This window comes from Fukomys damarensis, unplaced genomic scaffold (genome assembly GCF_012274545.1).
Source record: "Fukomys damarensis isolate Sample0158 unplaced genomic scaffold, DMR_v1.0_HiC HiC_scaffold_34, whole genome shotgun sequence".
In the NCBI taxonomy this organism is placed as follows: Eukaryota; Metazoa; Chordata; class Mammalia; order Rodentia; family Bathyergidae; genus Fukomys; species Fukomys damarensis.
In genome coordinates this window covers 16417373-16433671 of record NW_022900946.1, presented here as the reverse complement: position 1 = coordinate 16433671, position 16299 = coordinate 16417373, and the positions used below count along the sequence as shown (strand labels likewise).

At 39.4% G+C, this 16299-nt stretch overlaps 1 protein-coding gene across 14 annotated transcripts in view; it reads left to right on the top strand.

Moving 5' to 3' along the window:
• The window catches only part of Rbfox1 (RNA binding fox-1 homolog 1), a 1859632-nt gene that overhangs the window by 1755951 nt on the left and 87382 nt on the right, over positions 1 to 16299 (top strand). For all 14 annotated transcript variants that reach the window (XM_019210635.2, XM_019210636.2, XM_010644147.2 and 11 more), the window contains 2 exons: positions 1204 to 1264; positions 9872 to 9925. In XM_019210635.2, coding sequence (XP_019066180.1) covers positions 1204 to 1264; positions 9872 to 9925 — 115 coding nt within the window. The remainder of the gene's footprint in view (positions 1 to 1203; positions 1265 to 9871; positions 9926 to 16299) is intronic.

Here is a 16299-nt window from a genome sequence, read left to right as displayed (position 1 = left end):
TTTTTTTTACAAAAAGCCAGTTTGAAATTTTGCATTCTCTTGATTATATGGGGATCTATCACCAAACAGGATTTCCTGTTCACTGAAAATGTAAATACGAAAATTCCGACAGTCCAAGTCCGCTATTTGTACCACTGGGATCCCCCTTAACATAACCAGAGGGTCATATTTGTTAAAACTTGAAAAAAAAAATACCAGTTACAAATGCTTTAGTCTTTGGAGTAAGATGTTGCGTATTTTGCCTTTCATTTTCCCCCTTCGACGGTAACGCTTAGGCCCCTCACCAAACTCTCAGTAACCATGGTAACTGTATACAAACCCATGCTGGCGATGGTGGTGAATGGTAAGTGGTGAAGTCCATCTGCCGTTTCACGTATTTAGTGCTGATATATCTATATACATATATATATATACCACGTGAACTTTTTGACTTGTTGTATTAAGTTTTCTTGATGCTCTATTTTTTTTTTTTTTTTTTTTTTTTTTTGGATATTGGTACGCCTGTAATCGAGTGTACGTTTTAAGCTAGCCTGGGAGGCTCTGACTGGATTGAGTCATGACCGGTGCACATCTTACTCAGATCGTTAACTCCATACTGTGTCACACAATGCACCCTCTCTTTGATCCTTTCGTCAGCTGTGACTTGGAAGCTTGAATGATTTGTTAATCCCTGCGATGTAAAGGCTCTGTTCCAAGTGTCGAATGCTAGATGTTGCTTTCTGACGGTTCTCCCCTTTCGGTGTTGCACACGGCTAAAACTTGTTTGTCCCTTTTTTTGACATTTCTGTCCCCTGTACCTTGTCTCTCCCCTCTCTACTCCACTGCATGTCCTTTCATATGAGCTTTATTTTATGTTTCAAAGACGATTTATCGTTTCTGTGTTACCATGGAGTACACGCATGCGTTTAAATCTTCAATTATGCAGTATCTTTTAATTTGCTTTTACTGTCTCTTTATTAAACGTTTAAATGAGATGACATTGCTTTATTGAAATGATTTGTAAGTTAAAATGGTTATGAAGTAAATGTAATTATAAAATGTATGATTTTGTTATGCACCTACTGCCTTTTATAAATTAAAATGCATTTTAGTTTTTTGTTTTGTTTTGTTTTTAATAAGTAATCACAGTCATAATGCATGCTACTAATTGAATTTGGGGCTGGGGTTGGAATATGAGCTCATTTGAGTTTTCTATGTACATAGGTAAATAATGCCACGGCACGCGTAATGACAAATAAAAAGACCGTCAACCCCTATACAAATGGTAAGTAGAGATTGGCCTTTTCTAAGGAATCCCTTCTGCTTTTGTATCTATTAAGTTATTTAACCAGGTAATCTGTTTGAGCAAACTGTCTCCCTCAGCATGGTTCTTGCGTCTTTGCTCCTGACCTACTGCTACAGGGAGCCACCTAAATCAATAAGATTATTTTCGCAGCAAAGGCACGTTTAGTTTCAGGTTAAGTGTGCATGCCCTTGTTCTTGTTTCTCTAGAATAACTCCCACTAGGGACTGAGATCCAGTAATTATTTAGGAATTATTTGGGTAATTTAATTCTAGTAAATTGAGGGGGAAAATGGAGGTTTTATCTGTTTGTTCTTTCTTACAATCTCTTCATTGATGGCTACTTATTCTTGGAAGTGTGGCCACATGATTTCGCTTTGACTTTGCATCTTCTCCAAAGCTACTGAGCTTTTGGAGTCACTTGCAGCGTGCTCAGAATAGAGCTCCACAGGGAGGGAAGAATGTGTGCGCATGAATTACTTTCTGGGACCATTTGGGGCCAGGAAAGGGTACTCCCTTTCAAAGCTCCTCCAAACAGTGCATTTCTGCCCTTATAAAAAACATTGCTGCAGACTCCTGCTGGAAAGAATTCACATGTGTATGAAGGATGCTAACTATGTTCAAACACTTTAATTCTTTAATCCTGCTCACAATAAACATCTCTTAAGAGGAAATGTGTGCAACATTAATCACACACTTAATTGTATCAACACTTAAAAAATTAATATAGTAAGTTACAGAAAATGCATTGAATAGAATATCATACCTACTAAAATTAGGATAAAGACAGTGAAGGGCCTCGTAATGAGTAAAGTAACTTAAATGATTAAGAAGTGTGTATTGCATGATTTTGAAGTGATGGTAGTAGTTCCAGCAAAATGTTAATATTGTATTGAATTGCAAGACGAGATGACATCATTTGTTTGATTTCTAAGTTTTCAAAAATAATGTGATCTTAGCTGGGTGTGGTGGTGCATGCCTGTAATGCCAGCACTCGGGAGGCCGAGGCAGGAGGGTCACTGTGAGTTCGAGACCAGCCCGGGCTACATAGTGAGTTCCAGGTCAGTCTCAACTACATAGTGAGACCCTGTCTCAAAAAACAAAAAAACAAAAAAATAAATAAACAAAAATAATGTGATCTTATTGCAATCAAACAAAAAAATGTGAATTTCCTATTTTTGAAGTTACAGTTATATGTGAGACCTAAAAACACGGGCTTATTTGAAAAGAAAAAAATTTATGTAAGGAAATAGTACAAACATGCCTACCATATATTTTGACTACTACTACTTCTTACCTGGTTTCTTACTGTCCACCATAGCAGAAGCCACTATCACATGTAGGTAGCTGTAGTTCTATGCTGTATTTCTCTCTGTTTACCTACAGTAGCTGTTCATGTAAAGTTCTCAGAATCTTGTGTTCACATTTTTATATAAATGGTGTGGTGTTCATTATTTTTAAATGGCTTCTATAAAGCAAAATGAAGTCCTCACAGTGTTAGAACATACAGATTAAACCAATTCTATTTACTAGTTCCAACATCTATATATATATACATATATATATATATATGGTATTATATATATATATGGTACTATATAATTAATGCATTATAATATAACATATAATATATATAATTATTATGTATTTCTTCAGAACTTCAGTGCTGATTAGTATTTAGTTGTTTGCTTGTTTGTATTTGGTTTTGGCTTTCTGTTATAAAGAACAATATTAGCATTTGGTAGTTTTGTTTTTCCTCTTCCTCTGCTGATAGCCACCAATTTGGCAAAGTCAGCTTATTTTTTATTTTGAAGAGTTAACGCTTTTGTTGTCAACATAACATGGCTCTAACTCAAAAGACCACGATTGTTTATGGTGCTGGCCCCTTCTCCTAGCTCCAGTACCCAAGACATATTCTTAACTACAGATTTTGAAAGCCAAGCTCTGAAATGAAGCAAACTGTGGATGAAGGTGTCATGCCTTTCTACTTTCGTAGAAATAACAGTTATGCATCTGCCAGCGTTAATATGTGATGACATCAGCCAGTTGTGTGTTTTCTTTCATTGTGAAGTCGCATTTTGCGTGTGTATAGGTGTGTAAAAGCCCAGGGTTTGGGGTGCTGGTGCAAAGGAGCTCGTATGTGCTGAGTGAGAAGAGTGAAACAAAGAAAGCAAAATATTACTCCCTAAGCCATACATATATTTAAAGAGAGCATTATTGATCAGTGTCATATTCTGGCACTGAAACCAAGCCTATCGGATTTTTGGACACAATTCAAACCCCATTTATAAGTATCCGGCATTTTTGGAGCACTGCGTGCATTATGTGAAGCATTTTAAAGGCACTGAACCAAAATCCTAGCTGGCAAAGAGGACATCATTCTCCCTGTCTTAAAGATGCAGAAGCAGGCTAGATGAGAGGAAATGATTAATTAAGCTTTTTATTTTTATTATGAAATGATAAAATCTCGTGGTCAGGCCTCTGGGTGCAGCAGGCATTACTTTGCTCCGTCAGTTTGTAGAAGTGCATCCAAATGGCAGCCAACGACAGTAGCCAGTGATTTAGTAAATGTGCAACCTCAAGTTCCTGCCCAATGTTGGCATAAATATCCCACGTGCATACATTCTTAGTTTCTAGGAACAAGCCTTGTGGGTCTCTCATCCATGGGCTTGAAAAGCATGCTCGTAGGATTATTCCTGTCACAGATTGTGAGTCTGGCGTGTAAGGAGTGGATGGACGGTCACAGTTCAACTGATTTACAGAACAAATGCAAATCTCAATTATACAGAGTCAGTGGCTTCTATAGGGGAGATTATAGAGAGCTTTGATAGTTAATGACAAGCATTTCTCAAAGCTCTTCCAATTTTTAACTCATAAGTATGACCATTATAAGTAACATTTCCCATAAATTGCAGTACAATAGAACTGGGAAAATAAGGGACCTTTCAAATACATAACAAGAGGATGTGGTTATGATAAGAAAGGGTTAGACAGAATCAGTAGAGTTGCATTTAAATGAAAAAATAAATTCATGATCACAAACCATCAAAATTATGCTTTAACAAAAGTATAAATTACTAGTCATCAAATTTTGAAGTCATCTTCATATGGTGAAATAGAACTGTTACTGCCAATATCAGATTCATGAATTCCTTTAACTATGTATCCAGCCAAAGTGCTAACAGCTGCAGAGTTTTCCAGTGAGGAATGAGACTGGGGACTAAAAGCAATGAGAAATTTTTTGTCTTGGATACTGTGCTATAGAAGACCCTGGAGGATGCCGATTACATTCTCGGGACTTTTAAATGTGGAGATAAGAAAAATGAAATATATGCTTTCGGGAATTCTTCTAGCCAGAAAGCCCCACAAAGCACGGCTGGTATTTTTGTTTTGTTATCCCTCCCAAGAATATTTCCCTATGAAGAGGAGTGGGGGATTCCTGTGTTCATTGGGTATCAAGTGTTGGATCCGTGAAATGACTTGGAAATTACATTAGGAGTGATTTATTAGGAGACAAGGAAGTGCAGGTTCATTCGACATGGCTCTTCTGTTTGCTTAGTGGTTTTAGGAATGGTGACTACTGGACAAAAATAGCGTAGACTTTAAAGAGAAGTGGACTTTGTTCACTACAGCTATACCAGTCAGTGGGTATTGACCCTTGGGAAAGTTGTTTAAACTCTCCTTGTCCAAGTTATCATAAGTAGGAACTGAGCATATAATGGACTTATATCACAAGCATTTGTGATTAATATGGGAGGGAAAGGACTCAACACCATGCTAGATATGCATACTGCCCTATATTTTTTACTTCAGATCATAGTACAATATTATCCAGATACACAGTGATCTCAACATTAAGTCGTAATATTGTTCACTTTTTGCTGTGGAGAGCAAGTTGAATTCCCAATTTAAGGATCAAATATTCAGATTTAAGAAGGGCTGCACGGGGCTGTGGATTTAGCTCAGTGGTTCGGTGGCCAGTCTTGCAAGCGCAAGGACCCAAGTTCAATCCCCGGTACCAAAAAAAAAAACAAAAACAAAAACAAAAGAAGGGCTGCACAGGTGAAATCAAGCGTAAAGCAAACAGAGAGGGTCTTTGAGAAATTCAGTCTTAAACTATCTTTTGTTAGTGAGTAAAGCAGATTTCTCTACTAGAAGACAAAATATCATAGACTAACAATAGAAGATAGAGCATAAAACAGGTCAGTGACTGTGGTTACTAACTGGGAAGTTAAACATGATAGCCTTGGTCACTTCAAATAGAGCTATCTGTGGGGATTCCTTAACTTCAGTGTGCCACCTCTACCAGGGTCTGCAGAACCTCACGTCACGTATTTCAGGTAAAATGTAAATTTTAGTCATGAAAGCATATTGCCAAAAGATACACTGAGTGAGACAAAATAAAACACACAACCAAACAATGTGCAATTACCTTCTCCTTTTTCCGGCATTTGGGTTATGCCTCCTCCATCATTTCACCTGCTGGCTCCCTGGCATCCTTTGTACATGTCTTTAGGAAGCTTATGTATGCAGTTTTGAAAGCCCTGCAGTGTATTAAGGTGACTTTCTGGAACTTGTTTCTTGGATATCCACCCCAGCAAAGCCCTAGAGAAGGCAGGGGCCGGGTTTTCTGTGCCTTTGAACACCCACTACAGCAGTAGTTAGCACTGGGAATCTTGGCCAGTGTTTTCCTTAAAAAAAAAAAAAAAAAAAAAAAAAAAGGGTGGCATGTGATCTTGGAGGAGTTCACTTTATGGAGGGGAGTGCTGATTCAGATGCAGTAGCCCCTGGAGGCCGAGCCCCAGAGGGTCTCCCAAAACTGCTCATGTTTCTGATTTCAGCAAGACTGTGTGCTGAGCTCTGCTCCATTGCTTTGCTGTGTGGGGGGCTGTGGGAGGCTGGAGGTAGTGGGCTTTATCAGCTGTTCTCTTTTTGTTGTAAGCCTCATTGTTTGGTTTAATGTCCTTGATCAAAATCTCTGAATTTGCAAGGCCTGGGGACTTACACAAACTGCCTAAGTAATTTTAAATGGGATCATTTTGCCCATCTTCCTAAGAATGCAGGCTCATATCTTCAGCAAGGTTATCCCAAGGGTCTCTTCCAGGTACTACAAGGAGTCACAAAAAGTATGAGTTCATTTACATATAATTTGCATATATTTGCCAAAGACTACTGGAGGTGTGTAAGTCTGAGGAAGTCTGAGCAAATCTGAGCAGAGGTGATTTTCAAGGGCTGGATTCTCATTGCTTTTTCCTGGAAGACAGTCATCCATAACAGGGTCCTTCTTCATTAGATTATACTCTATTAGGAGGCAGGTCCCTGCAGGCTGGAAAGAAACCGTCCTAGTCAAAAGAGAATGAGTCTATTAGAAAAAAGCTCCCTATTCATTCCATCCCTTTAATAATCCCAAGGAAATGTTTATGGACTACTTGATGTTTACCAAACACAGCTCCAAATTCTGGAGATTCATGGTAGACAGCAGTCTTCTCAACACTCTTAACATTAATTTTAATGAAGGAAAATATTAAAAGAATCAAAAACAAGCAAAGAAAGAAAGGAGGTAAATCTAGGGAGTATTGTTAACAACGATGGATAAAATACAACTGCACATTGAATCAAAGAGTAATTCCAAAGGAAGGCAGGAGGGTGACATGAAGTGACAATGTTCTGGGAAGAAACTGAAGACCGATAGAGCACCAAGATGATTTCATAAAGAACTTGGGAGAGTTCTCCAAGCTGAGAGACTGAAGCCCTGAATATCGAATGGGCTTGGATGGTTTTATTCATGTTAAAAAGACCAGTGTCACTAGAGGTTGGAGAAAGAGAACAGCGGTGCACAATAAATAGGCAAAGTTTAGATTTTGTGGGCTTCTTGGCCAAGTTGAGGAATTTCTGTTTATCATGAGTTTAGAGGGAACCAACTAAACTTCATGTAGCAGAATGACATGTAGTTTCCATCGTAGGAATTCTTTCAGCCCTGTAAATAGCACAGATGGAGAGGGAGGAGGGGTGGGGGTAAGAGGAGGTGGAGAAGCTATGGCATTTTTTGCTTCATGACTGTTCTGAGAAGAGGTGAGTGTCCCTTCCTGGAATGATGACAGTGGAGAAAGGAAGACCTTTCCAAGTTTCACAAGGAGGATTTCCTAATGGGCTGCATATGGGCCGTGAGGAAAAAGGAAGAATCATGGAACTCCTGATTCAGAAGTTTGTTCTGGGCAACCAAACAAGTGGATGAGATGCCGTCTACAAAACAGGGAAGACTCGGGGAGGATGAGCTTGGTGGGGCGGGAAGCACTGAGTTTTCATTCCTGCTGTGGGGCTCTGAAAAGATTTTGTTTTCTGTATAGTAAGAGTGGAGAGCTTTGTTTAGGGAGAACAATTAGGGATGGGAAGCAGATAATATCTGCGTTGATATTCTCGGCTGATGAGGAAAGCAGTGACCTTCCACAGATTCATTTACCTTTAGAATTCAATTAATACTTGCAGACATGAGGTGACAAGGTTGTCTTGATGACAGTATCATTTAATTTGTATTATTTTTAAACTGAGTGACAATTTTTCATTAGCAGACTTGGTAAATTGATAGATGATTAGATAGATAGATGATAGACAGACAGGCAGTATATCCTAGAGAGATGACTAGACAGGTAGACAGATTTCTTGGTCCAAAGAGCTATGGAAGATAAAAACGGAGAGCAGAAATGTGGTTTCTAGGCAAATCTGAGAAATCTGTTTCTTTGAGGAAGTAAAAGATCATTTGCATAATTTAAACCATTGTGGGTGACATTAAAATTAATATGTGCCCCAGGTTTATATGCAAAAGAAAATCTTTAAGGGAGATACTTTAGTAAGGGTGTGTATAAGAAAGAAAACCTGAGTTGAAGGGTGTGATAAGGCCCCAACTCCACTGCCAAAAAAAAAGTAAGGCTGTAAGTAGGTATACAGTAGAAGCAAAGAGATGGAGGAGAGGAATAATAACTTAATAACTTAATCATTCATTTAATATGATTCCAGGTAGATTTACTTTACAGATTCAAAATTTCTGTAAAGGGCGACAAAGTTAAAGACCATCAAATCTTTGATTTCAAGTACATTGCTCTATTTTTTTTCCCTTAGATTCCAAATAAGTTCAAATGTGGACACAAGTCCCATGTCCTCAGGAACTGAGCATTTTCTTTTTTAACAAATGGTGAAATTTCAGAGTATAACAGAGGAAGGTAACTGTACAAAGTATTAAAAAACACTGGGGTCAGTAAGTCTCAGAATCTCATGTCTGTTTCTGTAGTTCTAAAAGGGAACCCAGGAATTCCATTATTTTGCCTCCTAGGTAATCCAAGTATGGGACTTTGAAAAACTCTCTTGAAAGCCATCTTGGGAAATATTCAAGTTGGAACTGAAAGTTCTTAGAAACAAAACATTGTTACAAAGTGCTAGAGAATTTTAGATTTCAATACATCCTGGGGCCTATCTGTTGATACTGAGCTTCTCTCTTCCTTGGTGGACCTTAGGAATATATCTCAGCTGCTTTTAGAACTGGATCACTAGGTTGAGTGAGAAATCATGTATCTCCCTTCTGGAAAGCCTAAGAGAAGTCTCATTGTTAGAAATACCTTCCCTCTCATCCATTTTACCATTGCCTTTCCTATGGAACAATTATTCAGAGTCCTTCAGTATTTGACCCTATGTCCAAGGACAGAAGAGCAAGGAAGCACACCAGCCCTCCTTTGTCTTTCAAGAGTTCTATAATGAATGTTCTCCTGGCAGTTTTCCAGGAGGAGCAGGAAACAATCACCTACCCTATAACATGACCATTTTTTAGAGATTGTTCCCTCAATAAGCTCCATGGGTCTGTAATGTGCCTCCCACTTTGTGAATATTCTGGTATGCTCTTGAGTGAAAATTTCTGAAGGGCCAGGATTCATTTTAAAGAAATCTTCATATACAGAGCATTTGAAAAATTACAGGATTCTATTAATCATATAGGCAGGTTATTTGAAAGTTACCTTATATATCATGCATTGATTAAGTTTTACATTTCCTGGATGCATTAAAATGTATTCCACACTAAATCTCCAGGGGATAAAATACCACTTTCTTTGGTAGTCATAAAGCAGTGTAGAATTTTCTAGTATTTCTGGGTCATAATTAGAATGGTAATCATTGGAATGTATTCCTGCAAAGGATTTTGTTTATGCAAGCTTTCAAATTCTTGTAAATTTAATGCAAAGCTACATGTGATGGATTATCTAGCAGTGATATATGAAATAAAACAGAAAATTGAAATTATTATAGTGGCACTAAAAATATTGATATGGTACTAAATTAATTGTATCATTTTGAAATGGTTCACCTGTAGCCAGTCAGTATTTTTCCATTCCATTACCTCACATTGGCAGAAAATCAAAGAAAGGCATAAATCTATTTTTATGTATAGTTTTCAAACATTTTATGCATGCCCAGGCTGGATGTCCCTTAATTTTAAAATACATATATTTTAAAAATACTTCAACCTACTGGAAATGTGGTTACTTTGCAGTGACACAGTTGCTAAATCCAATGTGGTAATGATGTTTTATACCTTTGTTTCCAGGCTGGAAATTGAACCCCGTTGTGGGTGCAGTATACAGTCCTGAATTCTATGCAGGTAAGGAGTTTCTCAGTGCACGCAATCTCCTTCGTCTTTTTTCAGTGTGCTTTGCCTGCCAACAAATAATGGGCTTTGTAAAATAATCCGAACCATGTGACTCCCTGTCCTAACAACTTCTGAATGATTTCTTTGGGCAAAACCAAGAGAGTTTTAAGCCCTTTCAAGACTAAAGGGGAATCCTGTGGAGCCCTGCTCCCTGTGACATTTCATATTGGTTTTGCCCTAAAAAAACATCAAGGCTTTGTTCAATCTTCCATTGAACAAAAAGAGAGCGGTCCATGCCCATTTTATTCCAATGTGCCTGAATGTGTCTTTTTAGTTACACATTTCCATTTGGGGTTGGTCGCGTTTTCTTTTTCCTGGCAAAGCAGAGAGTTGGCTTCCTTATTCCAATAACATGGCAGTGACTTGGAGTTACCCAAAGGAGTCCCATTTCAAAAAGGAGGAAAACTTAAATTGTCTTCTTTTCAATTTATCCATTTCCCTTAGCAATCCCCCTTCTCTGTACTTTGACTTCAAAGACATGTCCATCTCTGTACCCTTTCTCAGCCTGTTAGCACCAAGGGCCCCCTCACTTAGAAAACTCAGGTTCCCAATTTGGGGAGAGGGCAGACTGGATGCACCGGAGGCTGGGGTTTCCTGCCTTGATGTGCTCAGTTTGTTCTGCCACTACTGCCTCAGGCCTTCATCCTCACCAAGTAGCCTGCAGAGAGCAGCCAGGATCCTAGGATAGACTGGACACGACACGTAGGCGTGGTGAAGGAGTCCTTCTTTGATGGGGTTCTTGCTTTTGACCAAGGTGAAATAAAAAACCAATCTATCTTAGACGCACTCACTTAGTGATCTCTTGACGGTAAGTCATACCTCTTGTTGGTTTCTTCCTGGGATGCCTAACTTCTCTGGGCTTCCTAATACAAAGCCTCCATCCTGGAGGAACATGTGAAATTTATCTTGGCTGGCAAAAAAATATATATTTTTTTTTTTTTATAAAAAAAGCAAAGATTAAAAATTTGATAAATCTGCGCAGGCTCCGTATGCTGGTGGGGTTCTGGGTTTAGATAGATAGGCAGTGTTAGCATGCAGTCTTCACATGTGAGTTTTCTTTAGCAGAGGCCTGGATAAAGTTCCCTCAGCCTTACATAGTAGTAGCTGTGTTGCCTCTTGTGGGGGAGGATGGACATTACCATGGGAGTTTCCAAGGTTACACTGTGAAACCCACCTCCTGGGAGAATACACAGCATAGTGAGGAACATGGAACCTGCACCCAGACAGCCCACGCTCAAATCATAGCTCCCCAGCAGTGTGACTCAGGACAAGTTACTTAACCTCTCTGTGCCTCAGTTTCTTTCACCTGTTAAATGGGGATAACAATAGTAGGCAGCTTATACGATTTTATTGAAGTTGAAGGAATTAATATAAGAAGAGTGCTACACTGTCAGCACCATAGAAAACATTTGTAAAGAAAAATGAATGAATTGATGCTCTACTCTTCTGCCATGAGGGAAAATTAGCTGAGATGCTGACTCTGCTAATTTTGGGGCATTCTATTAGAACAAGAGACTCTACTCAATTCCCAGGAGGACTAGTTTGATAGTCCTCCGAATGTCTTTTTGGGGGAAGTTAATTTGTGGGAAGAGCAGATGGCGGTCTGTTCAGGGGGCACATGGAGAGAGACAGGTATTACAAATCCCCCAAATGGTCAGAGAAGTCAAAATAACTAATACCCAAATAACTAGATGTTTTCTTTCTCCTCAGTATTCCTGTGTGTGTGTGTGTGTGTGTGTGTGTGTGTGTGTGTGTGTGTGTGGGTAGACAGAGATTGTAGTATTCAGAAATGTGGGGAAATATCGCTGCAGTTTCAACACCACAGCACAATTTCTTGGAAAGGTTTTAAGACCTATAGGCACTAAAGACGAAGGTGGTTTAAAATCAAAAACCATAGAATGGATATATACAGTGATGTAGATGTAGAATATATTTATTTCCATACCCAGGAATAATTATTGATGTCATCCATCTATATGTCCATGGCTAAGAATTTATAAAGTGTTTTAAATTTCCCCAGCTATAAAGAGTCTGGGTTTATCTCACCACTCAAAGTGTGCCTCAAAACTGAAATGAAAACCTTGTCATTGATTTTCTCTGGATATTTTGTAAGCTAGCCCAGTATCTGCCTAAGATAGAAAGCCAGACTTATTAGTCATGTCCATATATAAGACACTGTTAATGACAAATTTCATAATATTCCCATAGCATAATTATTGATTTTCTGAAGCTTTTGCAGAATTAACAACCCAGCCTCCAATTGTCTCTCAGAATGGGGCATGAAAAGTTCACATATTTTGTAAATCAAAATCAATATTTTCAATCTCTCCTAAAGGTAATTTTCCTAATTTAGTGGACTTGTCCCTAACATTTATTTTCTCTTTTAATTATAAAATGGCAAGTTATTGATTTTTGTGTATAACCTTTTGATGCCCCTGGTGCATTTTTATTGCTAATGCAGGGTGGGAATGGGGAAAGCAGTTGCACTTCTTAATGAGGACCTTTAATTACTACCTGAGCAGTATTAATTTGCTTTGATAAATTATGACATTTGTTCTTGCACACACACTCTTCCTACTAAAGGAAGTGTTTAGAAAGCTATCGCAAAAGGTCTTTTCTTTTGAATGCTTTTTACCCCTGAACTCTCAAGTCATTTTTATTCTTTTAAATTCTTATTCAATATCAGTCTCCAGAAGTAGATATACACAAATCAGCATATCGCATGAACATATATAAATCTTCTCCGAGGACAGATGGGGATTTTCCTATAAAACTAACAGCATCAATTATTTTCCTGAGTCTAATCAGCTTCAGATCCCTGTAGGCTCTCAAGACAAACGATCGATAAGTCAGTTAAGGTGGAAGTGAGTCTTGAAGACTTTGGCCCACGTATATGCAAATGGCCATACCATTTTGAAGTTTAAATAAAATTTAAAATGCTCATAGAAGTAGGATATCAAGGAAATCATCTCTTCCCCACAGCTTACCTGAAGCTATTTGGAGTAGTTGGAAATAATGCTTCCAAGAATCTGGATGAAAAACTACTCAGAGGAGATTCTTACCCTTTCCCTGTAATTGTGAGAGGTTCATTTGCCTTCTAAGCAAAATGCTTTTTAAAAAAGTAGTATCTCTTAGAAATGACCATATTATCTGCCCAACAAAACTATTGATTTAAAACACCTTTCATTCATGAGTAAGTAAAACAAAATCAAAATAAATAATAGAAGAGTGAACTAAGGTGCCAGGGTGGTACTGACAAATGGCAGATGTATCTACTTCTCAGTTGCTGCTTAGATACATACTGCTGCACTCCCCATACCGTATATCATACCAGCCAACTCATTTCTCTGATTAAATATTCCATCCATGGGTTGTAAGGTGGCAAAGCTTAACAAGATTCATAAAATGCACCACTTGAACACACATAATTCATGTCTGTGGTTGGAGAGCACCCCACCTACAAAGGAAGATTGGAACTGAGTTAGATTACTCATGAGACACGATCAACAGGGAAAGGTGAGATCTAATGAAATGCGGAGTTAAGATACATTTCGGTCCCCAGCACAAGACCAAAAGTAGAGTGAAGCAGAGGAAATCAACTTGAAGTCCTTGAAGATGATGATGAACAGTGGTCCTGGTCATATTGTTATTAATATTTTATTGTTATTAGCGGGAGGGAGGAAAGGAGTTTCTGTGGGGATACATCTGCTGAAAATAAGAATTCCTGGTCTTGAGAGTGGAACATATGAATGACTATTAAAAGAACAGCGTGTCTGGCTGCAAAGTCCCATTTGGAAGGCAGACAGGTCTTGAAAGGGGCTTATTCTGGGGTTATAAGGAGGATCGGGTAGAATAATGAGTGCACTAGACCTTCACAGACTATCCAGTGAAATATAAGTATAAGGGATTAGGGTGATCACTGAAGTCACCTGGATTATGCCCATGTCAGTAGTAGCCCGGCTATGGACCGCATGATTCAGTACTGGTCAGGTGATGGGATAGTGGATTGGGATCTTAATATGAAGTTTAGAAATGAAGAAGTTGGATACAGCACTCTATGATTGCTTACTCGAAAGGGCAGCTGTATTTGACCTTGGATTATCTGTACAAAGGTATTGTTTCTTTTAATGGGCTTTTGGTTTCTGTGAACCATGATTCATCTCAGAATTGGGTCAAAGGAAGATATCTTGTGGGCCCTCCTGCAGCATTGTTCCTTGTAGTTGCATTTCTCAGTGTCCCCCGTGGAGTTAAGAGGGTACCCTTCAGGCACACTTTTGAGTGAGTGTCTTTCCAATTCCTCTCCTGCAATCTGAATAACAGTAGCATTAGCCAGAATCCTGGGTACAGAGCCTGCTGTTGGGGGTGCTGCCTAGGCAGCCTGGAAAGACAGCACGGATCTGAAAGGTAGCTGCTGCCCCTTGCGCCCCTCAAAGCCTGTCTGGCCCTGTTTCTGCACAACCACCCAGAGGATCAGCCTGAACTAGATGCAGAACAGTGGCCAAGAGGAGCAGTTCCTTGGGAACAATGACCTTCGGCTCTGCGATGTTTTATATAATTTACACATGTGCCAAAATAAAATGCAGTGCACTTCAGTGAACTGGAACAGGAGAGTCCAGATTTAAGTCCCCAAGCAAAGGATTTTCAGCCTGGAAATGTTCCACTTCAAAGAGTTTATCTTGTACATCTGTTTACCTTTGACTCCCCTTTTGCTTGCAATTTACTTCGCCTCTCCCTTTTCCTTCCCCCATCTGTCTTATCAGATTTTATTTCATTCCTGCCCACATTTGGCCTTAATTTTTATCTGCATCCTTCCATGTCCCGTGGAGGGAATGCAGTTCATCTTTGATGGAGCCTGTGGTTTTTTGTTTTGTTTTGTTTTTTCAGATCTTCAGATGGGATCAGTACTTGCTTATATGCTGAAAACTGCATTACCTAAATTAATTGGTTCTCTTTCGGTTGCTTGGGAAGTCTGTCAAGGAATGTGTCCCCAACAACAGAGGGGCAGTGTTTTCATTGTATAAAAAGCCCTCCTTGCTGGGCATGGTGGCGCATGCCTATCATCCCAGCACTCAGGAGGCTGAGGCAGGAGGATCACTGTGAGTTCCAGACCAGCCTGGGCTACATAGTGAGTTCCAGGTCAGTCTCAACTACATAGTGAGACCCTATCTCAAAAAAACAAAAAACAACAACAACAACAACAACAAAAATGAAATAAAATAAAAAGCCCTCCTTTAGGCCATAGGAGGAGAATGAGGTTCAAATATCTGGCTGTGGATAAATTTCACAGGGAGAATGTGAGACTACTGTTATCAATATATTGAGAAACCCCAAACATTAAAACCAGCAAGGTAGCCTAGGGTACTTCCTCTGTGACAGGCATAGTGCTGGCCACTTTGTGTTTCCCCAGATCCTTTGGAAATCAACCCAGTTACCTTCACTGTAGAGAGGATGAAACCATGGTCTTATGGAGAATCTTATAAAAAATCTGATTACTAAAGAAAGGCCTTTTTTCCCTTACTTATTTAAACCCCATTTTTCACTATTTTGATATGTTGCTTCCTCTGTAAAAGTAGATAATGATATCCCCATCTGCATGTGATCTTTACTAGGACACAAGAGAGATGGCAGATAATAAAAATATATGGGCATTGGTACCTTATCAACTCTCATAGCTTAGCAACTGCTGCCACTAATGATACAGGAGAGCTGTCGCTATCAGTGATGGTCAGAGAATTTACAGAGAGACGTGCACCAAGATCTTTCCTCATCTGGGCCTTTTATTGTGATTTGTTTGGTTCTAGCAGAAAAAAAAAATATTAACTTTTGATTTGATTATTGTGGAGAGAATTCTCAGGGCCATATCCGTGCTCAAGTATTCACGTGAAGGACCCACAGAATGCAGAAAGATGGTTAAAGTCAGAGGCACAGAGCATCATGGCAAAGAGATACAGAACAGAAATCAGCAAAGGGAAAAGCACATAGGGTGAAGTCCAGGAGAAACCAGGAGAAGGCTCCCGGCGTCCTCACCTGTAGAGTCTCTTGCGTGTGTTTACTTCTCTGAGAAGCAGTGTGTGACAACGCATGGAAGTTGCCACCAACCAGCTAAGCCCCCTTGAGTGTGGTGCCTGGTGTTTACGGGGTCCCACTGCACAGGCGTGCTGCACGTGACTGCTGACCTTGACCGTTCCCAGGGCAGAAGCAGGCATTCACCGTAAATCACTATCGCCGTAAACCAACTGACCCAACTCGTACCGTGCGATAGAAGGTCTCCAGCATACCAAAGCAGCCTTACTAGAAGATAAGGAATATTCTCAGGGCTCAGGGCA